A 23885-nucleotide genomic window follows, 5' to 3' on the forward strand; every position below is an offset into this window, starting at 1 on the left:
TGCGTGGTGCTGAAGCCAGTCCTCAGGATGGAGGGAACAGAATCATCCCAGTCTCTACCTCTTTGTTTTGGATGAATGTTCCTATCCCTGTTTCTTCCTTGTAACTCCTTCCTTCTGGTTTCTTACCAGCTCCTACCTAAAAATCACCACTGATCTGGTGAATTGTGTGAATGAGAACTGTTGCTGTGTCACAGCATGTAAGTCCCTGCAGGAGGACACCCAGTCTTGAGGTGAGCAGGTCTCTCTCATAAACTGATCGTTTTTCACAAGCAGTAGCAGACCCAGCAAATTCAATTCATAAAGACATTTCAGACTTCATTGTTAGAGTGATGTCTAGAGCTCCTGGCCAAAGCACATTATTTGAGATACAGTTTTGACCTAAATAGAGATCACAAACGGTAGCTGAGGCAAAGGTGCAATGGGATAGTGATACAAGCAGATTTCACTGTAAGAGCAGCCTGACAGGGATGAATTTCACCAGCAGGTAGGGTTGCCTGGCACTGTGAAGGGAGGTGGAGGAGGCAGTAGCTGCCTGCTTTTGGGGAGAGGGGGCAGGGTTAGAAGCATGTGATGCTGATGGATGGGTAGCAGGCAATGGCTGTCACACAGATAAGGGTTGGTGAAGAGGATGTAGAGGGGAATGGCCCAGTGTCCTAATGAGAGACTTCCCACTTAGCTGTCTGCCTCAGGGAGGGAGGGTGAATAGCTGCTGTGAGCAGAGCCTCATTTCCCTTCTCTCTTCAATGAACAGGTCATCTCAGGAGCGGTGGGGGGGTGATGTGGACTTAAGGGGCATCACTAGCAGACAAGGGGTTTTCTTCCTTATCTCAGAGGTTTGGGCTCTCCAGCCCAAAATCTCATATGGGGCTTAATGTGGCTCCTACTCATCTTTGCAAAGTGCCAGCAACTGTTTTTGCATTGGATAAGTGCCAGATAAAAATGTGAGGACTCGGAAGAAGAAGGAAGCCCTTTAGGGGCTGCTGGTGCTCCCACTGTCCTCTCCTGCTCCCCCAAAGCACTGACAGCTGCAGCAATAGTGCAGACCTTAAGCCTTTGGTTCAGTAAATGCTGTTTCCAGCCAGGGAGCTTAAAGCAGAGCTTGTAGCAAAGGGGTCTGTGAGCCAAGGTCTCGACATTGCCTTTGCTGCCCCGATTTCAGCCATCAGAGGGGTGTATAGGCCCCTTTCTCTCATCACCCTGCCAGTGGGGCAGGTTGCTGTTCACCCCAGACCCCATCTGCTTTCCTCTATGCTGTAGCAGAGCAGCTTGGTGCTTTCTCAAATTTCTTTCCACTTCTGAATGCAGAGGTACTTTTGGTGCTTGTAACATCTCTCCAAGGAACCTGAGCCCTGGAGAGAGCTGGAACATCTAGCCTGGGGCTTTGGGGACCTTGTGACAAGGCTGGTTAAGTGCTGGAGAGTGTCTGTGGAATCCTAGGGAATGGTTCGTGCCATCAGTTGAAAGCAGCATCAGTGCCCAGTGTTGCACAGCCCCTGTGTTTCACTTGGGCCACAGCAGTACCAGGTGTGGGAAGGGGAAGGGGTGCTCTGTCTTACAGGGAAAGCGCTTTCCAGAGTGATTTTGTGTTACTGTATTAATAGCTGCTACAGGAGATGATGTCTCCTTTCCGTATTGGGAAGTAGGTGTGAGGAGGAGGAAAGGAATGCTGGGTTGAGCTGCTCCTGCGTGATGCTCCAAAAGCAGAGCTTGAGCTTGCCAGCAGCAGCCTTATGTAATTAACCCTCTTTAAGCTAACATGACTGTTAGCTTAAAAACCACTGACCCCTCGTAGATTTTTGTCCAGCCCCTTAAGGGGCAGAGGTCTGGGTGCTGACCTTCAAGGTAATGCCTTTACTGATGGAGAAGTTGAGCCGTTGTTGTCATTCCCCTGGAGGGCCAAGGGCTGCTGCTACAGAGGCACTGTGGAGCAGTGGCTCTTGGGGCCGTTGGAAGGAGGTCCATCACGCCTGTAGGAACTGTTAGGCTCTCAGCACTGTGTGAAGAGTGAGCAGCCAAGGCCTGATGCCTTGGCACTCCAGCTCTGTCCCCTCCTGTGTCCCATGAGAAAAGTGGCTTCCTGTTCTTATGGTATTTGCAGCAGCTCCAGTACCCACTGCACCGAGGGCTGCTGCATCTCCTGCACCTTCCTATAAACCTTAAAAACCACCTAGTCAGCAAGCAGGGCTGCAGCCTGCTGCAAAGGCACTGGCTCTTCTGCCTCAGCTGGGGCAGTCTTGGAGAGCCCATTTTCTTTCTCCTCCTTTGCTGCTCTTGGCTTTTATGAACATGAAATTTGTATTTCCCTTCCCCTTCCTGAGCCTGCAAGGATCAATGAAGTCACAGCATAACCAAGTCGTGATCTTACTAGATCTTATAAGCTCAGTCGCACTAAAACTGCTCTGTAATCAAAGAAGAAAAAGGATCTTACCCTACCAAATAGTGGTTCTGTGGAGGCACCTGTGGTGCCCCTATCACCTCAAGCTGATAAATTGGGTTGCTGCAGTAGAAATGCTGGGATTTGTGCTGCAGCCATGCCAGGCCACCACTGATTCAGGAGAGAGCATTTCCTGTTCTGTTGAGCCCCCAGCACCCATACTTACTTCCTGTCCTCCTTTTTTCCCTGCCACACAGGGACAAGGCATTCACATCCCATGCTGCAGCTGCAGTAGTTGCCACATTTCTGCCTGGCATGCCCTGCATGCCAGGGCAAGCAATGATCAGGTGGGAGGACTTCAGGGAATGAAACACAATTTTGAAATACAGTTCTCTGGCCCAAATAGCAGCCTGCATTCCCTTACAGCCATCAAGGATCTAAGGTCCAAGCAGTATTCTGGGCAAACATTTGCAATTCCGAACACATGCACGGAAGGGACAGCAGGAAGTGGGAAACTAATTGAAAGACAAAAGCGTTTTTGCTGTGATCAGGTGCTGTCAGGTTGGCAACACCTCAGTAAGGCCAGATGGACCCTGAGGTCTCTTAAGGGCACCTGCAATGCAAGGGCTTGCTGGCCTCAACCCCAAGCAACTACCTGACATCAGCAAAAGGGGAGCAGAAAGTACTTGGTTGTCTCTTCTGACCCACTTTGCTCCAGGAGCTTCACTCTCTGTATCCTGGGCTGCAGCATGAGAGGCAGTGCCTGCAAGAAGCCCACTCTCCTTAGGCACCCCTGCCACCCAGTCCCTGGGGCAGGCTGCTGTAGGGACTTGAGGTGCTGCACCTTGGGTCCTGAGGGACTCATTTCAGGAATGTACTGGGATTGTAGTGGTGGCAGAGCCGAGCCATGCAGAGGATGCCATATGCATGCTGAGCCACAGGCTCAAAAGCTGTGGGGCTTGGTCCCTTACGGCTGGAACTGAACATCTCCCAGAGACACTGAACATAATGCAGCATGTCCAAGCTAAGCCCTGCAGGGAGGAAAAGCAGCTCAGTGGTGGGGAATCAGAGGTGACCTTTAAAGGTCCTTCCCAACCCAAACTATTCTGTGATTCTACATGCATAGTGATAGTGTGCACCGAGCTAGTCACATCACACATGTACACACATGTCATCCAGGAACCCACACATCCACCTATCTGTGGGTTTCTGCATTACCCTTGCAGGCTTTCACCATCACACTGCCCTGTGTTGTGGGCTCCCTGCTCCTGCAGCAGCCAACACCCACACACATGAGCAGCTGCTGCACAGCACAGACAAGGCTGCAGTGGTGAACCATGGACCCAGAGCACTGGTGACAAGGTGGGACTTCCCATCCCTCAGGAGTGGCTCAGAGCCACCACGAGCTGGTGCTGCTGCTCACCTTCTGTGTCCTAGATGCCTGGGAAAGGAGTGGATGGCTCTGTGCTAGAGGCATTCGGCTGAGGGACAGGCAGCATGTTAGGGCACGTGGGCAGGGCAGGAAAGCCCCGTGGCCAAATCACCCCTCTGGTCTTGGGCCCTCAGCTTCTGGGGAGCATTCCTGGGAAAGAGAAGTTTCTACTGCAGCAGAACACTGCCCACAGCAGCACACTGAGAGCCTGAGGAGGCAGGAGAGGCATTTTGTGGGGAATCCCAACAGCTTGCCTTTGCTGCATGCCCTTCACGGCCAGCCAGTTCCCTGCGCGAGAGCGCTGGCGCCTTGCAGTCAGCTCCTCAGATTGGATTGCAGCTGGCGTTTCTGTGCTGCTTGCCCAGAGGCATGATTTGCTCAGCTACAACCCAAAGCTCCTCTCTCCTCCAGAAAGTACCAGGAAAACCCACAGGGCTGGGAAAAGGGTTCCGCTTCCCCCTACATCTTCCCCACCGCCATCCCAACTGCTGTCAGGAGCACCCTGCTACTGAGCCCACCCTTCTGAAAGGGCACACCTCATTTCCATGGAGGGATGAATTTTGATTTATTGATGTCATTCTGGGTCTCAGTCTATTGGAGGATGGCTGTGGGGTCCCAGGATGTCAACACAGAGGGTATGCAGTGAGGCTGTTGTGGTGTTACCTGGGCTGCATCCAGATCCATCATCCAGAGATCTGCATGCTGCTGCATCTGTTGTCCACTGCAGAGCTGCTCATCCTGCAATTGTGCAAACATGGCAGGCCCTTGTGGGAAGATGAGCAAAGCTATGCTCATGACCAGCCCCAGGCATTGGAGTGCTGCTGCCCACCACCTGTACTGGCTCCCTTGAGCTGGAGGAAGAATGGAAGGTGACCCTGCCCTGTAGGGTCTGCTGTGGTGTAGACTGGCTTAGACTCATCTCCTCTGAGTCCATATTGCACAAAGTGCCTGTGTGTCACTTTTGCAAGCTGGAGGGCTTCAGACTAAGTTGTGAAGTCCTACCATCCACAATCACTTAAGATTCCCATGGGGGCTGTCAGCCTCAAAGTACTGCTGCAACTCCAGTTCAAAACTCTTCCTATGTTTTCAGCTGGCTGTGGAATCCCAATGCCAAAGCTATTGCCATCAGATAGTCTGGTTTTTCTGAGACACTCCACCCCGAGCCTGCTGCAGAAGTTCCTGAGGCTATGCAGACACTGGGTTACTATTCCAGTCCCCAACCAAGATCCCTGCATCTCCTAGTCCTTGCCCAGCCTTGTGTCACGCACTTTCTTCTTGCTTTGCATCAGAGGTTGCCTGAGCTTGAGCTCCAGGAACAGGGAGATAAATCTGAGCCTACGTAGACCTTCTTTTCACATGGTGAAGAATTATTTACACTCGGGTTGGGATTTGCTGCTCTACTAATTTTGTTGTCTCCTCGTTTGCCTGTTTGTCCCACATTCCACACAGTGTTTCCTCCCTCCCTCCCCCTTCCTTCTCTCACTGCCCTCACTTGTGGGTGTCTTTTCTCCATCCTCCTGGCTGGCCAGGTTAGGCAGGTGCAAGAAGATGCACAAGGAAGACAATCCATCAACTCAAATATCACCGAGTTTTACAGAAAAAGGGGGAAAGAGAGACAAAACTAAATGACCTTTAAAACAAGCGAGTTCTCAGGCTCCCTCCCCCACCCAGAAGTGGCTCCTCTGCTCTGCTGTAACCTCCTCCCTGCCCCAGCATTTATTTATAAGCACCATCAATAATTAAAAAGCTGCCTGCCTGCCTGCTTGCCTCGGCTGCAGTGTTGACAGAGGCATTTCTGATGTTTCGTGGCTCAGCCTGGCTGCTTTGCTCACTTGGGCTTTTAATTTTCTTCCCCTGCCTTATTAGAAACACAGGAATCACCCACCTGGAACAGACCAGAGGTTTGGAGAGCCAGGAGAGTTCCTGCTGGAGCTTGTCGCCCCGAGAGTGACCCAGGAGTTGCCAGTTCTCATGGCCCTGCAGCAGCAGCATGAGCTAGGATGTGTAGGGTGTCCCTGCTATGGGCACCACCGCTCCCTACCAGAGTCAGGCTCTGGGAGAAGAGACCCCCTTGTCCACATCTGAGGGCCAGTGAGCTCCCACAGTGGCTTTCTTTTGTGGAAAAAACAGTAAGTGCAGGCTCTGCAGCAGGGCTTCCCAGCCCTGGGGGAGCAGCATCACCCTGGGCACCCAGTCCTGGGCATCTAGCCAGGGAGATGGAAGAAGGAGAGACCCAGCAAGCAGTGCAACCAAAAAGCACAGCTAAGCAGAATAAGTTGGCCCTATCAGGCAGAACTGGAGGCCTTACTGTAGAGGGGTACAGCTGGATTTAGAAATCAGAAATGGAAAGCTTTACACTGGTCCAGAGGACACACCACAGGGCATAAGCCAGGGGTAGACCAGGCACAGAGGCAGCAGCTGGCCTTGGCACATTGCTGGCAGTACAGAAGTCCTTGGGAATGCTCCAGGTTGCTCCTTGCGGGTTCAAAAGCTCTCTGCAGGCATCAGGAAAGTTCTGACCCTTAAACAAAAAAATTGTGGGTTTTCCAGACAGCCTGGCTCAGCAGCTGCAAGCAGAGCCTGCAGCATGCCAGGGCTGAGCCCAGCTCCCTTTACCAGTGCAATCCCAATGTGGTGATGGGGCACAAGAGGGAAGCCCGGTGTTTCTCCCTGAGCTGGCCTGCTATGCTGCTGGACATGGCAGAGACATTCAGGAAGCAGTGGCAAATAGCTGCAGCCAGAGGCATTTGGCAGTGTGCACCCAACTCCCTCCAGCACACGGCATGATGCTTTGGGATCCCCTGCTCCACCAGCTGAGCCCTGAAAGGGAACACAAAGGGGACTGTGGCTCTACTGTGGCCCCTGTTCCTCTGCCATGGCCCCCACACCCTGCTGTGAGGCCAGAGAGTGCCTGGGAGCTGGGTGTTGCAGCAGTGAGAAGCAGATCTGTCACAGAACATGGCTCTGGAGGGACAGTGATGGCAGCTGGCAGCTCCCGAGCTCTACCGGTGCTGGGCTCCGCTGGTTTGGGGAGAGGGCACCAAAGGACAGTGTCAACTCAGCAGCCCTTGGCGCGCAATCTCCCAGGCTGTCCTATCCCATCAGCCTCCGACTCCCACCACAGTGACTGCCCCAACATTGTCCTTGCTGTGATGGGGTGGACAGGGCCCGCCTTCAGCCTCCACAAGTTGCCCTACACCAGACCCTGCAACTGCTGATACAAGATATATGGAGCTGCTACTGGGGGACACCAAGGGTCTGAGAGACAGAAAAGGTGCCTCCTTCCTCAGGTACCTCCATGTCCCCAGCCCATGCAGCCCAGCTGACCCAGGGATGCTGGAAGAGCTCACCCCTTCCCACTCCTCTCCTTCTTCTATCCGTCAGTCTCCAAGCAGCATCCCCAGCCTTCAAGGGAAGGGGTGTCCCCATGCAAGGGGTATCGGGTGTCCCTCTGCGAGGGTTATCATAGCCAAGCTGGTCTTGAAAGTAAATAAGGCAAGCACGGATGATGCCCTCATTTCAAATATAACAAGGACATGGACCTCTGAGCTGCTTTTGGGTGCCCGCATGAAGGAAGGATGCTGCACTGCCTGCCCCAGGATTTTCAAAATCTCCCTGTGCTCTGCCTGTGCTGTAGGATCTGATCCCGTTTCACATCTCTCTAGAGCACTTATCCTGTTGCACACACTTCGGTTTATCAAAACACAGTACGACAGGGATAGGTGGAAATGGGGGCAGTGAAGGGAATGACACAGAGTCACAAGCTAAAATGCAAAGCATGGACCACCCTGAAGAAAAAAGAGACTATGCAAAACCAGTGGATCATCACCATGAGAGTGCTGGAAAACAGCCTCCCACTAACGCTCATCCCCAGCCTGGAAAGGGAAAAGCTTCACACCTGCTCTGAATGTCGTGAAGTCTGCAACAAGCCCAGACAGGAATAGAAGTCACTAACTAGATGCTTTCCCTCCTCCAACCAAATATGCAGCCAGCTCTCCTCTCCCACATGGCACCCCAGCTTGGCTCACACATCCACTGCCGGGTTTATCGAGTGAGGTGATGCTGTCCACTTGCAGAGCCCTGCAGCCAGCAGCCAGGTGTACAGGGAAGGTGGAGTGTGACCAGCACAGCTGAGAGAGCTGGCCACAGCTGGCACCCTCAGCAAGGACACAGCAGCACCCCATTCCCCAGGAACTGAGGTGGAGAGGAGAAGGGCTAGCAAAACCTTAGTGACCAGGGTTTCTGTATCAAATACCTCCTTCATGACCCAGACTGCTGCAGCTAGGCCTGTTTCTGTGCATGTCTCTTCCTGGACTCTACTAAAGGTGATGTCTTCCTGATCCCCTCCGAGGAGCTGAGTGACAGCAACCTGGCAGTGAGAGGACACATGCTCCAGGGATGGGATCTGTGGGGATTGCTGTAACACAGTAGTGACAGCTGAGACCCTAGAGCTCAAGCAGTGCTAATGGAGAGGCCCCTCCCTGAGTATCAAAAAGAGCTGGCAAAAAGTGCCAGAATCCCTACAGGAAAGGAGGGATTGCTCAAGGGGCCAGTTCTGAGCCAAAAGCAGCAGGCATTGTGCTAACGCAGCTGTCTGAAACACAAAGGCTGGAAGTATCTGACCACATCCTCCCCGGGTTCCTTTTGCTGTCCAAACACAGCCCCATGCTCCCAGCAGGGCTCACAAATAGAACGTTTCTGCTGCCCACAGCCTCTGCAACCCACTGTCTGGTATGACAGTAGCTCTGCTTATCCCCTCCTCCTTTTTTCAATATAGGGGACCTCAGCACTTGTCCTACACAAGAGAAGCTTTCTAAGCCTTCAGATCTTCTGACCTGTAACTACCTTTGCAGGCAGTTACCCAGTGTTGGTGAGCAACCCTGGATGAACAAGAAATTTTCCAACAAGTAAGGAAGGAAGCAGGGCCAGGGGAGCAAGGAGGAAGCAGTGGCTGTGGTTGTGTCCTCAGCATTGCTTGTTAATTATAGCAGAGAGCTGCGCACAGGGGAGAGCTTCAGAGTTGCTCCTCTCTTCTCTGGCACCCCTTGGTCTGGGGTACTTTCAGTACCTCCCATTCAATCCCACTGCAACTGGAGCTGAAGGCTGGGGAAGTTGGCACAAACATGGTAGCCTGAAATCTGGCAGTGCTGGTTCTCTGTCTGTTTTCTGTAGATTGAAGGGTGGAGAGAAAGGGAGGGGAGCCTGGCACAGCTCCTTCCCGAGCCTAGAGTGCCATCTGGCACTTGGATGCAACACAAGGGGCTGAGTGGGAGTCAGTAGAGGGACCTGAATCTTCTGGTCTGACGTTGGAGAGATCCTGGAGACAGGGAAAGAGAGAAGACTCCAGCAGCAAGGAGACAGGGGTTTTTCAAACTGGAGCCAGGAGGTCCCTGGGCACAGATTCTGCCCAGAAGAAGGTTTTCTAGAATCAGTTAAGAAAACACATGATCTGGGGAAAAAAGAAATTAAAAACTAAGAGGAGGCAAATAAACTGCCTTGCCTAGGGAGGTTCAGCTTGGTAGGATAGGATAGTGCGTCTGCCCTTTTGCTCTCACCCTGGTGCAAGCAGCAAGGATCAGTGACAGCAAGGGGTTCCTGTGGTGGAAGGTGTTACTAGCTATTAAGCTGAACCAAGCAGGGAAAAGGCCAAGTTTTGGGAACAGCAAGGATTCATTAAGACATTGTGGCTGTTCAGGTGGACTGAGTGGGGTTAGTGAAGTGCAACCTTACTAAACATCTTGGGAAAACACTGGTGCAGAGGGTGTCCTGCCCCAGAGCCAGAGTCTGGGATGTTCACGAAAGATTTAACAGCCACCCACATTTTCCTCCATCTTCTTGGGATGTGATTCCTGGGAGGCATAGTCTCAGTGGATGAAGAAAACCTCGTGCACTATTTTTGCAGTATTTTTGAAGTAAACTGAATGAATGAAACCTTCCTACTTCAGAGTTCAGGCCAGAGATGCAGTGGCATAAGATCAAAAACATCGCTCCCTTGGGCAGGTCATATCCTGACTAACCCCATGGCATCTAGGCTGTGCCCTGTGGGAGATGGGGGCCAAATCCAGGTGTATTTCGCTGTTTTGCACCAGCAGTGGAGGAAGGATGCCCCATTTCACAGACCTTGGTGCAATTCATTATGATGGGGATGCCAACCATAACGACAGGTCAGATTCCCTGATTATTTCTTCCCCTGTTTTGTTTTTTAAATTAATCTCAAAGAGAGAGCACACCCACACCCTCAGGGTTAGATGGGATCATTTATCTGCCTCCCCACAGGGCTCCTTTGTGCTCCATTGGAAAGACCAGGCTGAGATGAGCTGCTGCAGCCTGTCATCTGGCAGGCTTTGCCTCTGCCCCTGTGCCCATCATCCATGGGCAAGGCCTGCAGGATGTCCTGGGGAGATAAGCCTCCATTCCTGCTGCCAAGCCCTGCTCCTCACAGAGCCAGTGCAGGCAGCAGATGAGCTGGTCTCTCCCTGCCAGAGCAGGCAAGGGGGCTGGAAGGTAGGAGGTAGAACCAGTCTCATTAAGGGTAATTACCATTCATCCCAGGAAGCAGTAGGAAAAAGAGCCCACATTCTCCCCATCTATTAATAGCTATCAGCAGCTGCATGGTTCCTGCTGGGACCTAGGGAGACCAGAAAGCTTTGGGAGAGTGACAGCACAGAGAGCATCCTGCTCCCCATTCCTTGAGCACTGGCTGTGCAGGGGTCTTTTTCCTCCTTCCAGGATGTCATTTGTTTTGCTGCTTCCCCCAGGACTCCAGGAGCTGCTGGCTGCTTGTAAGCAGTGTTTTCCAGCAAGAGCTGCAGGGAGCCAGCAGAGAAGGGCCTGGAGACAGGGCTTTGGAGCCAGTCCCTGCTCCTCAGTATCCTCAATTTGCTGAGTCCCTTCCAGTTTTGGCAATTTTCTGTGCTCTTCATTGAAAGAGTAGAAGCCATTCATGAAAGAGGACTCCACCAGTGCCAAGGACAAACCTTGCTGGCTCCTGCCCTAACAAATCCCTTTAGTGTCAGGCAGAAATCAAACACCAACAGCCTCCTCTCAAACCTGACCTTCAGCTGTTCCTGTGGTTCTTCCCCATGGAGAGATGAACCACATCTGACAGATGGGTGTAGCCTTGCTCTGGGCAGCAGCTAGAGAAGCTGCCCCACGTGGAGTAAAGGACTCAAATAAATGATATCATGGACTGGTATGGTGACTTCTGGCAACACAAGAGGACTTCTGTCTGTCATGGTGGGGTATGAGGACACAGGGTGCTGCAGAATATGTACCAGCAGAGCTGAGTAGGAGGACACCTGCACAGAGGGGTTTTCTTTTCCTCTCCTGCTACCTCCAGCTGCCAGAATAAACAAACAGCCTTCCACTTGCCATGGGCAGAAGCCTCACCAGATGTGTTCCTGCAGTCCCCGAGGAGACAGCTGGTCCTGGTACCAGAGGAGAGGAGAGGAGAGGAGAGAGGAGAGAGGAGGGGAGGGGAGGGGAGGGGAAAGGAGGGAAGCTGCTTGGCTGCAAGGCATCTTGGTGGCTGAGCAAAGCCAGGGAGGATAACATGTTACTTTTCCATCATGCCTAGGACACTAAAAAAGGTTGTCACCCTGCAGCCATATCTCTGTTTCCAGAACAGCACCTGAATCTTCATATTAGCAGCAGAAGATGCCTTGTGGGATATGTTCCTCCCACACAAGGCACTGCAGGACCTGGCTCCTGTCCTATTTATTTGTTGTGATATGAGTTTTGACTACTGTTACGCTGTCCTCCAACTCCAGGCAAAGCTGGCAGAGCTGATAATGCACAACGCCAACATAGGTGCTGTCTGGGAGAAATCTGAGACCTGGCAGCTGCAAGGATACAGAAGGCATCTGTGGTCTGCTGGTAGGACAATGCTCTAGTCACTAAGGCCAGGAAGCAGCACCTTCCCTCATCCTCACCCTCAGATGTGAACAGGGAGAATGGGAATGGATATGGGTATTTTGCCCTGCACAGTCAGCTACTCCACAGCACTTGAGAAAGAACTGCCACTGCACACCCCACTGGGAACAGGTGCTGACGCCTACAGAGATGGAAATAAATGTTAAGGCAGATAGAGAGTTAACACAGCTATTTTTTTGACTACCATTCCTTGTTTTCAGCATATGATTCAACACCAGATTGCATCCAGTTCAACAACTGACTGCAATATTTGGGCACCATTTCTCTGCGAATCAATGACTGGACAGACACAGCTGGACTCCATGAGACTGTGAAGTCCAAAATATGACATTTGCATTATGCTAGCCATGAGGTGGGCTAAAAATGTCAGTTGATGGCTTGTTGAAGGCTCAGCTCAGAAATCAATCACTGTTGTGGAGGCAACTAAGGGAGGCTATTTCTTTGTTTCCCGTTTGGCTATCTCGTTTGCTATTCAGGAGTCTGACTGAATGCATGCATGGGAATCAGTGCAAGAGAAAATATTTCTGGTCTTATATTGCTCTCATTTCTCCTTTTCGAGGTCTCAAAAGCCCTGAAGATGTGTTCCCGGGAATAACATGGTCAGTGTGGGGTCAGTGTTTTTGAAGGGCTTTGCAAGGCTTATGACACCCCCACTGTGTTAAACACCAGCTTGACTCACAGGCAGTGTCACTGTCTTCTGCGGAGTTGAGTGACAGAATCAGGCCACACCTAGAAAAAGAAGTACATTGCTGCCAAAGCCTAACTTCCCATCTTTGAAACTCACAAAGGAGGCCTCAAAATCTTGATCCCTTTTTTAATCTATGCCTCTTTGCATTTATTGTTATGTCGCTGGGCCTTTTGGGTATTCTCAGATCATGCTTGTAACATCTTTTTCACGACCAGGAGGTATATTTTATACGAAAGTCAGCACAGCTTCCTAAAAATGCCAGCTATTATGGGACTTGCAGGACAATCATGAGAGCTGGCACCAGTGTTATGTATGCTCCCACAGGGCACAGGCTGGCTGTGCTCCTCATGTGCCCACTACTGAGTGTATCAGCATTCTGATGAAGAGAAAGAAAGACACATTTCAGTCTGAAAATCCCCTGGGAAATACTAAAATGCTTAGATCTGAGGAATGGAAAGAGGAAGTGAATGTTTTTATCTCTTTGTTTACTCTTTATATTCCACAGCATTATGTGTGTGTAGTCACTGCCTTGATGAGAATTCTGGTCTTTCCCCTCCTCTACAGAGGATGCTTAACAGCAGAATGAAAAAAGAGCAAATCAAGGAGGAGAGATGGGCACACAGCAGATGGACCAAGATCTTGCCTTCAGTGGAGTTCTCAAGTTTGCTTTTCCCCCCCTCGGACCTGCCTGTGATCTGCCGTTCAGGGGTAACAGCCCCGAAATATGAGACCTTGAAGCAAGCCTGTTTCATGCCCTGACAGCATACTTTTAGCATTACAAACACGCAGCAAAAAACAGCATTCGCCCTTTGATTATTGGTACCGAACCATTCACACGCCTTGCTCCATTCTTTCCATGATGCCGTGATGCCACAGGGACCTCGGCCCCTCCCGCCCCACTCCAGCACCGCCGGAGCATCCCCGTGAGGGACATGGTGGTGAGCTCACACATTTTCCCCGCGCTGGAAGAGAAGGGCTCCCATCCACCGCCAACTCCTCAGCCTGAGGCGGGACCAGCCGCCCCTCGAGCCGCGCGCGTGCCCGGCCGGGTGTCCCTCCCGCCCCGCGGGGGCCCCGCCCGGCAACGGCCGCGTCCGCAGCGACGGCGGCGGCGGGAGAGGGCGGCGGGGCCGGGGCGGCGGCCGGGTGGTTCCTGCCCCCCCTGCCCCGCAGCGAGGGACGCAGCGGCAGCCGGAGCCCCCCGGGCCGAGGGGCCTTGAGGGACCCCGCGGCGCTGCGGGGGCCGGGAGCGTCCGCCTGGCGTGACCGGACACTTCCACCCTCCTGCATTTTGCAGGTCTGATTCTTAACGAAGCGGCCGGGCTTACGACTTTTCTTCCCTCTCGGGGTCTCTGGAGAGGAACTTGGCCGGGAGGGGGTAGCGCAAGGCCGTGCCGGCGGCACCTCACGGAGCTGGGCTGGCGGGGGCCGCGGAGTTGAGCAGCAGCCAGGCGTTGTCCTCGCCCGTGGGGAAGGGACCCCTCTCCGGGTGTCCGGGGGCTGGCACGGCAGAGCCAGCTGCGCGCGGTGGCCGGGCTGCGGTGTGCGATGCTCAGGTCCGAAAGGGCTTTCGTGTTTCTGACATCCCTTTGGGGCAGAGGCCCCTTTCCGCGTCATGCCGGCAGAGGTCCAGGGCCATAGTGTTGGCCCTTCGCACCGCCTGGATTACAGTGGTGACATTAACCATATTCCCAAAAGGCTGGCTGGCCTCGTTCTGCCCAATCTTCCATTACAGACAAATTTCATTATATCTGAAGCTAAATAGATTCCTCATTTGACACGCCTTTTTTTTTTTTTTTTAACTCTCTTAAAGGCCATTGCAGACACTGAGCCTCTTGATTAGCCTGTCTTAATGCACACTTAGCATCAGCCTTTGGAAGTGCAAGGCAGTGTGGCAAGTCCTCGCATGTGGCAGCAGGATCAGCAGTGTTAGCCAGCACTTGGGATTGCTTGTCTGGACTACAGGTAACAGCACAAAGGTCAGGACATGTGCAGAATAACTGGCGTACTGCTGCAGTGGTGTAAGAGCTTCCTTGATTCATGGATAGACAGAGATTCAATGTGAATGTGATCTTGGCTGGGGCATAACCAGAAAGAATTTCTCCCACACTTGCAAACTTTCCAGTAAATGCAGTGTTTACAATTGTTCCATATCTTGGATCTCCATAATGCTGGTAAGAAGCATCAGCCAAAGGTCACCAGTTTCCAAACAGCTTTTCTTTTTTGTTCTCTATGGGCTTTGATGTGAATCAGAAGAGCAAAAATTTTTATTTCCAGATCAAAACAGGCTCAACTGGAGAAGCTTTGTTAGGCACATTAGTAGCAGCATAAGTTGGCTGTGCGAGTGGACTTCTGTCAGCTTCCTCCTGGGAAGGGAAGTGTGATTTTTTTTAATTTTTTTTTTAAGAATTTTAGCATTATTTACCTTTCAGTCTAACCTGGGTGTTAAATGACACAGTGGGAGTTTACTACATGACCCCATTCATTATATATCATTTAATAAAGCCTTTTTAGCATAGGTGACTGCTGTGCATGTAGAGTGTGTCCTAAGGAGCGTGCATTAATGCTGTTGACTTGGTTTATTGATAGTGAATTACAATGCTTCTCCATTTTTAAATATACACTTAACAAAACCAGGTATGGAAACTGGCTTGGCGTGTCAGCTCTGGATGGGTGAGACTTCTGCAGCCAAGTCACAGGGGATGTGGGCTGAACGAGGTCCTTCCCCTGGTGGTAAGCACACCTGGCAGGGTATGCTCACTGTGTTGGCATGGTGGGAATGGAATTGGGAGTGGTGACTCAGCATGAGACCTGGCACTGGGGTTGATTGCGAGGCCTTGCGGCCTCGCTCTTGTTGGCTTCATAGTGAGTGACAAGTGGGGATGGCGGAGTCAACTGAGCTACTTGCTCTGGGACTCAAGGGAAAGCTTCTTAGCAGCCCAGACACAGACACCTCAAGCTGTCTGCCTCTCCTTTGTGGTCACCTGACATTGGGGCTGGCCCACAGCTGAGCACTGCACAATGACTGACCTCTCACTGCAGGCATGCTTCGCTCAGAGAGCTTCATCCAGTGCATGGAGGCAGCTGCACTGTTTCTAGAGATGGGTTTCAGCTCTGCCTGTGTCTCCTGCTTCCTCTCCAGCAGTCCTGCATGTGCCATGGTTTACCTACCCTTCAAAAAGCAATCTGCCACTGGTAAACTGGCAGTTGGATCATTTGCTGGAACACAGACAGGAAATAATCCTAGGCCACCAATGCTGCACTGGCTCTCCCCAACATCTGGCCTTTAGTGATTGCTTCCAAAAGGTCAGGAAAGCCATCAGAAGCTCCAATTAGCTGTGACTGGCCTGGGGGACAGAGTGATACAGATGGTTTTTGAATAGGACAAAGGACTGAGCAGGGAGAAAACATTTTTCCCAGTCACTTCTCTTCTATTAATGCCACCTCACTGCCTTCCAGCTGTGCTTTGCCCTTCTGCTGAAGTCCATCAAGCACCAAGAGCTGAATTTCAGCGGGGTAAGTATGCTGTGGAGAACCAGGCCTCTTCTCTTCCCCCTGAAAGGTGGCCCACCATCAAAGCACCTTCTTTTGGGGGTGAGAAGCTTTGCAAGAAAACAACTCCCAGTCCATCCTCACAGCTGCCTGTCGCTCGTGCCTTCTTCCACATCCACCCTTCTTCAGACCAGGCTCCCTTTTTCTACAGCCTTTGTCTTTGCCATCTGTACACCAGTGCCTCCCAGGAAATATAGCTTCATCCTCCTGCTTTCTTGTTGAACCCAGAACTAAAGTGGAAGATTCTTTCCTGATGTCTTCTCTGCCTCTTTCAGACTGGTAGTGCTGGTAAGAGAACCATTAAGACTTCCAGGCAATAACCATACATGTGGGATTCTGATGGCGTAAAGCACTGGCCCTGAGGTTGGGATAGGAAACAGCAAATGGAAGACTTTGGTCTGGGAGAGCTCTGCAGAGCTAATAGGATTGGGCATACTTCCTCCTGTTCCAGGCTGGGTTTTTAGTTCATATTTGCTTAGGCTCAGTGCAGTCTGAATAGGTCTCACCCATCTCATCTGTTAATGGATGTTTGGAAGGAGTTCAGCTGGACAGTAATTGAGAAATGCAGGAAAAAAACCCACTTATAATGTATTCATCTGTAAAGCATCTCTCTTTAAAGAGTCATAAGAACAGACATAGTGGATCAAATCAGGGGATAGCTGGCCCAACAACCCATCTCTGACAGTGGCTAGAAGCAGACACTTGGAGAAGAGTAGAAAAACAATGCAAGTATATGTTCTTCTTTCCTCCAGCAGCCTCCCCACCTCCACCTGTGTTCAGCTCACACTGAGCCACATGATTTCTGTGCATTTAATCATTCTCAAGGGGTTTCTCTTCCATGGACTTGTCCTGGAACCTGCACAGTCTCTTAGCATCCACAACATCCCATGGCAAGGAATTCCCCAGTTCAACTGCAGACCATGTAAAGAATCATCATTTCCCTTTGCTTTAAACCCAGCTCCTGTCAGCTTTGCCTGTTCCTTTTATTGGAAAAGACAGTAAACAATCAATTCCCGTCCATCCTCTTCAACAGCACTCTGAATTAACACCACATTATTATCTGCTTATTACATGTAGCGCCTAGAGACCTCTTTGCACAGGGCAGGATATAAAGATAAGGCTGAGTAATAGTTGTTTGGCTGCAGTGCTTCCAGTCCAAAGCAGAGGAGGCAGGCAAAGGGCAGGGGCCACGTGCATTACGGGAGAGCAGTGTGAGCAGACCATTCTTATCACTGGCCTCTTTCTGAAGTTGCCTCTTTCTTTTGCAGGCAGTCCAGCTGGAAAATGTGGTGCTGACTCTTAAGCACTTCTCCTGAGGGCGAAGTGGGTCCTGAGCAGGATGCAGCAGCCAGCGACTGGTGATAGGAGCACAGCCATTCCCTCACCAGATCCATCTCAGGCCAGCTTTGATGCTGGCTTATACTATGCACGCCGCTGCATCACTGAGGACCCCAACTGGTCCCTTGTCACTGTCCCTCACCTCACTGAGCTCTGCCTCCAGCACATTGTTCACAATTTTGAAAGTAAGTGGGAGTGCATTTACCCTGGGGCACAGGGAGAGAGAGCATCAGTCCCAGGGAGCAGAGAGTCAACAAGGCAGGCAGATGCATCTGAAAGGCAGAGTGTGGTACCCAGCCCTGCCAAAGGGACAGGTGGGGAGAAATATCCCTTTGGGCAGCCAGTTAAACAAACTGTTTAGTTGCTAAGTATGTACCTGTACACTCCAGGGATGGCTGTAGTCCTCTGGGCTGCTGTCCAGGATGTGACTCTGCCCTGACCTTGTTCAATCATATCTCCTTCCATCCGTGCTCTTCTGGACTCACCTCAACCATGGCTGGGGCTGTAGAGTTGCTGTTTCCTCCTCTTGATTAACATACGTGTTATGCTAGCGCTTGAGGATGGAGCCCTGTTATACTGAGTGCTGTACAAGGAGATGGAGAATTGCTCCCTGCCTGGAGGAGCTGCCATCTCAGAATACGTACTGTACTCACAGACTCAGCCCTCCTCCACGGCTTCCGGTGGTGATGTGACAAGGTATATCCTTGGGCAGAGAATGTGCTTTTGAAGCAGGTGGAGTGAGGAAACAGCAAAACAGAAAAAGCATGTTTCATCTGAGAACTGACTGGCAGGGGGAGAAGAAGGGCCTACCTGTCTTCTTGGCTGACTCAGTGAAGTGGCAGCAAAGACTAAAGATAGCTCTAAGGCTATCTCGACATTGGGACTGTAAGACAGTACAGAGGAGCTCAGTGCTGCCTTATGTCAGGAGCTGATGGTACTTGAGGGTCTGAGCTGGGACACCCTTGCAGTCCTACCAGCCAGTAGGATTTGATGCCAAATGAACTGGGCCTACACTGTGTGTGCATAAAAGCAGTGTGCTTGGTGTCATGGGGACCCTCATGCCATTACTTGAGCTGTGCAACTGCGCCTTGCCCACTGCTGTGGCCTGAGTGAACCCAAGTGAAACTATTCCAGTCCTGCCCATATTGTGTCCCACCTCTGCTTGTGTTGTGGGACTTAGCAGAGAAGGTCACTGCAGTGTCAGCTGTAGGACGCTGGAAAATAGACTCCGGGAAGAGACTGTGGCAAAACTCTGGGTGTCCTTATGAAGGAAATGCCACAGCAACAGAGGAAATATAAAGCTAACCCCACTCAAAATCTGGTTTCCCATGTGCAGATAGGTCTCTCCACTGATGATTTCTGTTACTCAACACGACTCCACATGTCACCAAACAGTCATGATGTGGGTACACATGACTTTTCTCTGGCATTTCCTACCACAAAGAACTTTCACCAGACAAAAGCCAGCTCAGGCCTAGGGTGAGAACTGGGAAAGAGACTGAGGGGAGAGAGTTCCTGGAAAAAAACAAACTTTTATTTAAACAACGTGGACCTAAAAGCTAGGAGTGTGTCTCAGTGCAAAGGAAGAGGAATCAGTTTGGGGTAAGACAGAGACTTGACTTAAGATAAATAGGCACAAGGACCTGCATGTAGAGCACACACAAGACAGTTGTTCTCAAATCCTGTTCTTCAATATGCTTAGAAACCAAAAGGGAGAAAGTTCAGCAAATGGCAAGCCAAGCTCTCCCATCGCTGTAAGGCTGAATTAGCTCTCTTGGGAGCAGAATTCCTGCTCTGAATATAAACTCCATTCAAACTAAATTTAAATGGGGAGCTAAGTTTCTGATGCAGTACTCAAATATTATGAGAGTAAACCCAATTACACTGATATTTATTGTAAAAGTTAGAAATCCTACACAGAAATGTAGGAGGTGAATCCTTCATATTTTCTGCCAGCTTAGCTATGTGCACCAGCCTCTGGCAACCGAGAAGAGAGGCAGTATCAGTAGAAGGGAGGGCCTGGGCACACAGCTGCGGGGCTGGGCAGAACCGTAGAGCTAGCCCTGGTTCTTACAGCCCAGACCAACCTCTCTTTCTTTTTATTCCTTCCAGAGAACCCTATTTTGAACTATCTTCTGCCTGAACACCAAAGGAAGGTACTGGACAGGCTCTCCACTGGCCTTCCACTCGCTGTGACTGCCAACCTAGTAAGCGATGAGGAGTACTGGAAGAGGTGCTGTACTGAGCGGTGGCAACTGTGTGATGTCTCCAACTATGGAGACAGCTGGAAACGGATGTTCTTTGAACGTCACCTGGAGAACATCCTGAAATGTTTCATCCCTAACACCACAGACCCCAACCAGGTCCTAGAGCTCATCCCGCTCTGCAAAGGCTATGTGCGGAAACTGGAGATCGATCAGTTCCTGCCACCAGTGAAGGTGGATCAAAAAGAGGAGAGGGATGACCTTTCTGATACAGGGAGTGACTTTGAATCTGGTGAGGTCTCCGTGCAACATTACGACCTGAAAGATCTCATTACTGCTCTCCCTCACCTTGAAGAGCTTCATCTCACTTATGGCGTGAAGGACTGTGGCATGAACTTTGAGTGGAACCTCTTTAACTTCACCAACCAGGACTGCTCCAATTTGGCTGCTGCCGTGAAGATGTGCCACAACCTGAAAGTAATGTACCCCAAACTGAACCTTCCCCTTCCTCAGATAGATCTTCAAATCACCTGGGGATAGAAGTGCAGGGACCAGTTTTTGCTCGCTGGCAGCACCCTTCCTTTTGCAAGTTACAGAGTCTGGCAGAGTGCAGTGATGTAACTTGCTGGCCTAGTGCTGAGTATCTCATTCTGCAATGTCCTTGTTAGAACAGGTTGTCAGAGGATCAGTGAGAAAAATACTTGCTCCCACAAAACATGTTGCCTGTAGCATAAGGGACAGCAGCACTCCTGTTTCAACTCCTCACACAGTTCTGGGAGGGAAGGAGAAGTCCAGAGAGAGTTTTTCGTAAGGAGTTTTAGTAGTTATGCTGAGTAAATACATGTTAACCTGCCCCAGAGGAGCAAAGACACCCAAGAAGAGCATGGGGAAATACTCGCACTTCTCTTAGAATGATGAAGGGTTTTCCTCCTGGGCACTAGCAGCATCTTCAGTTTTGGTAACTGCAGTGAAGATAGCCCCTCCAAAACATCAGTAGGCATTGCTATCTATAGCAGAGACAGGGCAAGGTGGCTGAACACTCTCCCCATAGATCAGCATGCTTTGGGAAATATTTGTCTACTTGGCTTCCAAAAGAGAAATGACCTCTCTTGTGGCTGTTAAGGTGCCTTGGCAGCACAGGACATTGCACTGTGGTTACCACTGGTGTGCATGTTCATTCAGACAATATTGGACTGTGATCTGAGGTGGGCTCTGCTGTCACTTGCTGCAGATGTTTGGACAGCTTTATCTTGCTTTAATTCAGCCCCCAGTTAAAAATCTTGTGCAGTCAGAAGAGAGGAACAGGAATTTCCAGAAGACAAACCATGTTTCCCTAGAATAGGCATGGGACACCAGTGGCATGCCCTGCCTGCTGGAAGTATCTGCCCACTATGAAAGCAACTACTCAAACCTACTGGCTAAAGGTATTGGAAGTGAAGGGAGATGAAACCTGTCTGGAGGACCACAGACTTAACTCCCTTGAGATCTTGTAAAAGCTCAGTCCAAAGCACTGGCTGTTTTAGTGACCTTGCTTTTTATCCCCACAGGTTTTCAAGCTGACACGAAGCAATGTGGATGATGAAAAAACCAAGCTGCTGGCCCGTAGCTTGCTGGATCACCCCTGCTTGGTGGAGCTGAATTTGTCCCATAATCTCATCAGGGACAAGGGTGCACAAGCTCTTGGCAAGCTGATCAGTCGCAGCAGATTAGAAATCCTTGATCTGTGTAACAACCAGATCCATCACCTGGGGGCTCAGGCTCTTGCTCAAGCCCTGGCTGAGAAGTCCACCCTGACCTCACTGAATCTGCGCCTCAACTGCGTGGAGGACAAAGGCGGGGAGGCGATTGGCCGTGCCCTGTTGACCAACACCACCCTGAAGTCCATCCATCTGGGAAGTAATAACCTGTCAGAGCCAACTGCTACACTTTTCTCCCAGGTCCTGGCTCAGAACACCACCCTGAGGAGCATCAACTTTTCATGCAACCACCTGGGGCTGGTAAGAAAACCCACTTCTCCCTGCAGTCTGTGAGCCTGTGTGGTGGATTTGAAAAGCAGATGCTGAGCCTGCCCTCCCTCAAAGCCACAGAGGCAAATGAATCCCTCATTTTGGAATCTCTCTGTGATAACAATCAGTTGCGAGCAGGAAAGAGCCTCTAGCAGAGGGCAGGAAGAAGAAGGACACGTTCTGTGCATGCACACATATTTATCTCACTTGTTACATCTAGCTCCATTCACAGGGCTGAATCTGGCTTTGAGGCTTTGGGCTTTTGGGCAGGGAGGGATTCCCACTCCCAGGAAACTGAACACCAGGGAGTATGTCTGGGAAAAATCACAGCCACTTTGCACATGTGAGAATAGTTAATAATGATAGGTGATGTGAGATGAGGGCCTCATGCATATCTTCTGTGCTTTGGATCTGCTGTGCCATCTGTCACTCAACAGCACACAGATAGTGTCACCCTTCCCAGAATTTCTCCCATCCATCACATGCTCAGAGGAGACTGTTAGAAAATTGGCTCAGTTGCTGAGCTTCTTTAACTCACTCTGCAGCCCTGGAGCAGTGCTCTGGGTCAGAAGTGTCACATCTGGGTGCTTATAAGTGACTCCTAAAACACAGGCTTACATTTTCTAGACAGAAGAGCATCCACAGATCTTACGACATCCCAAAGAGCTGCAGTATGCAACATGCCCACAAACCAGACCGCTTCTCCTCTGCTGATTAAAAAGAGCTTTAGAAATCCGAAACTAGGCAGCCAAAAGCAATCATGCTGGCTTTTAAACTTTCTGCACTGCCTCAGTTATTCTCTCTGTCAAATAAAGAGACAGCAAGACCAGCTGTCCCTGCTGGCAAGAATATTGGCATCAATGTGTTTGACAACGGTTTTAAAAGGATTTGATGGCAGAAAACCTTTTGTGAGTTCTGAGTTTTATGGTCCCGGATGTGGAAAACCATTTGAGTTTAATGATACAAGCGGGCAAAGATTGGAAAGGATAGAAGGATTTTTTTTTAGTAAATAATAATCTCTATGCTTAGCATCTTCCTTCTGTTGAGCTCTCCTGTTACCCATTGGTGAAGCCTCAGAGCAGCCCAAAACTCAGCTGGTGAAAATTGGGGGTTTTGCTACAGATGCACTAAATTCTGACCTCTGTACCTCATTAAAAAGAGACTTCTTCCCAGTCCTTTTTGCTCTGCCCTTTTTGGCAAAAGGGCTAAGAGAGAGGGTGGTGGGATGAGAGGACCATCTGGATGGAGGAGATGGGGCAGGAGGTGTATTTGGTACCCGAAAGAGAATAGCTAAGATGGTAAAAAGTTCAATTTGTCACATGCCTAAATACAGTGCTTTGAGTAACAAAGAGAAATGCCCCAGAGTGAGTTGCCTCCCTAAGGCTATCTACATCACATTTTCTGTACCAAGCAGGCTGGACTTCAGTTGTATGAAATGTTCCCCTCAGGAAAGCCAACCCAGTCTGGGAAATGGCATCCAGGCAGGAAACTGCCAGTACTGGGGCTCACACCACTGATGAGAGGAGGAGCAGAATGAGGAGCAGTACACTAATCACACTGCCATTTGTCCCCAGCCAGCAGTGAGCTGGGGACTGAGGGACAGGGGGGAGCAGACTCCTCTCAGGTTATCACTGCCAGACAGACGTGTTATTAACCAGTCTGAGCTTGAGAACTCCTGACATGGTACCCAGAGGGAGTCATTAGCATGTGTCATATCACTGAGAGCTGCATAAGGTTACACTCCTTCCCTGCACTTCTCCTGTGAGCAACATTTCAGGCTTGGGTGAAGGCCTTCATCCCTTGTGGCACCATCTCACGGACTTTCCACTGCCAGCACCAGAAGTTGCCCTGGGGAGGAGAGAAAAGGAGCAACACACTTCCCTTTTGGATCTCCTCCCTTAACCACTCCTTCTCATCCTTTTGCAGGATGGTGGGAAGCAGCTGCTTGCAGGGCTGGCAGACAACAAGACTTTGACTGAGCTTGACCTCCGCCGGGCAGAGGTGGACCAGGAGGCTGAGTACTTCATTCACCAAATTGTGTGGGCCAATAGGGAAGCAGTGAGGCTGCAGCACCCCATCGCCAAGCCCCCCTGAATAAAATGCTCCAGCACAACGAGCTTGGGAGGTACAGTGTTGGAGATACTTTTCTTCAGAGTCTTGGTTTTATTTGTATTTCTGAGAAACACTTATCTTGTGGCTGTCATCGCAGCCTTTCCCAGACCCACATCATCCAACCTGTGGCTTAACAGGAGACAGACGTTAGACCTGAAGGGACTGTAGTGGCACCACAGAGCAATCTGCCTCTTGAGCCCCCTCTCTCATTGCACACCAGACTATATTCCACCTCCTGTGGTGCTTC

The 23885-nt window shown here is 50.7% G+C and overlaps 1 protein-coding gene across 10 annotated transcripts; it reads left to right on the forward strand.

Moving 5' to 3' along the window:
- Positions 1–13531: 13531 nt before the first annotated feature.
- On the forward strand, positions 13532–23680 carry TCTE1 (t-complex-associated-testis-expressed 1). Of its 10 annotated transcripts, none has more exons than XM_064651063.1 (9): positions 13535–13723; positions 14240–14391; positions 15064–15159; positions 15886–15942; positions 16130–16266; positions 17247–17501; positions 19429–19997; positions 21068–21517; positions 23453–23680. In XM_064651063.1, exons 6-9 carry the CDS (start codon positions 17318–17320, stop codon positions 23618–23620), a joined length of 1371 nt encoding a protein of 456 aa, XP_064507133.1. In that variant the 5' UTR covers positions 13535–13723; positions 14240–14391; positions 15064–15159; positions 15886–15942; positions 16130–16266; positions 17247–17317; the 3' UTR covers positions 23621–23680. The 10 variants fall into 10 exon arrangements, with proteins under 10 accessions (XP_064507140.1, XP_064507139.1, XP_064507141.1 ...); XM_064651064.1 differs by having other exon boundaries at positions 16167–16266; XM_064651065.1 differs by lacking the exon at positions 16130–16266 and having other exon boundaries at positions 14240–14405.
- The last annotated feature ends 205 nt before the right edge of the window (positions 23681–23885 follow it).

This window comes from Pseudopipra pipra, chromosome 3, assembly GCF_036250125.1.
Source record: "Pseudopipra pipra isolate bDixPip1 chromosome 3, bDixPip1.hap1, whole genome shotgun sequence".
Classification (NCBI taxonomy): domain Eukaryota; kingdom Metazoa; phylum Chordata; class Aves; order Passeriformes; family Pipridae; genus Pseudopipra; species Pseudopipra pipra.

Excerpts from the sequence above, each read along its gene's own strand:
- TCTE1 (XM_064651065.1), top strand. The coding sequence starts at position 17,318 with ATGCAGCAGCCAGCGACTGGTGATAGGAGCACAGCCATTCCCTCACCA. Across the intron at positions 17,502-19,428 it reads CATTGTTCACAATTTTGAAA|AGAACCCTATTTTGAACTAT; the intron begins GTAAGTGGGAGT and ends TATTCCTTCCAG. Across the intron at positions 19,998-21,067 it reads AGATGTGCCACAACCTGAAA|GTTTTCAAGCTGACACGAAG; the intron begins GTAATGTACCCC and ends TTATCCCCACAG.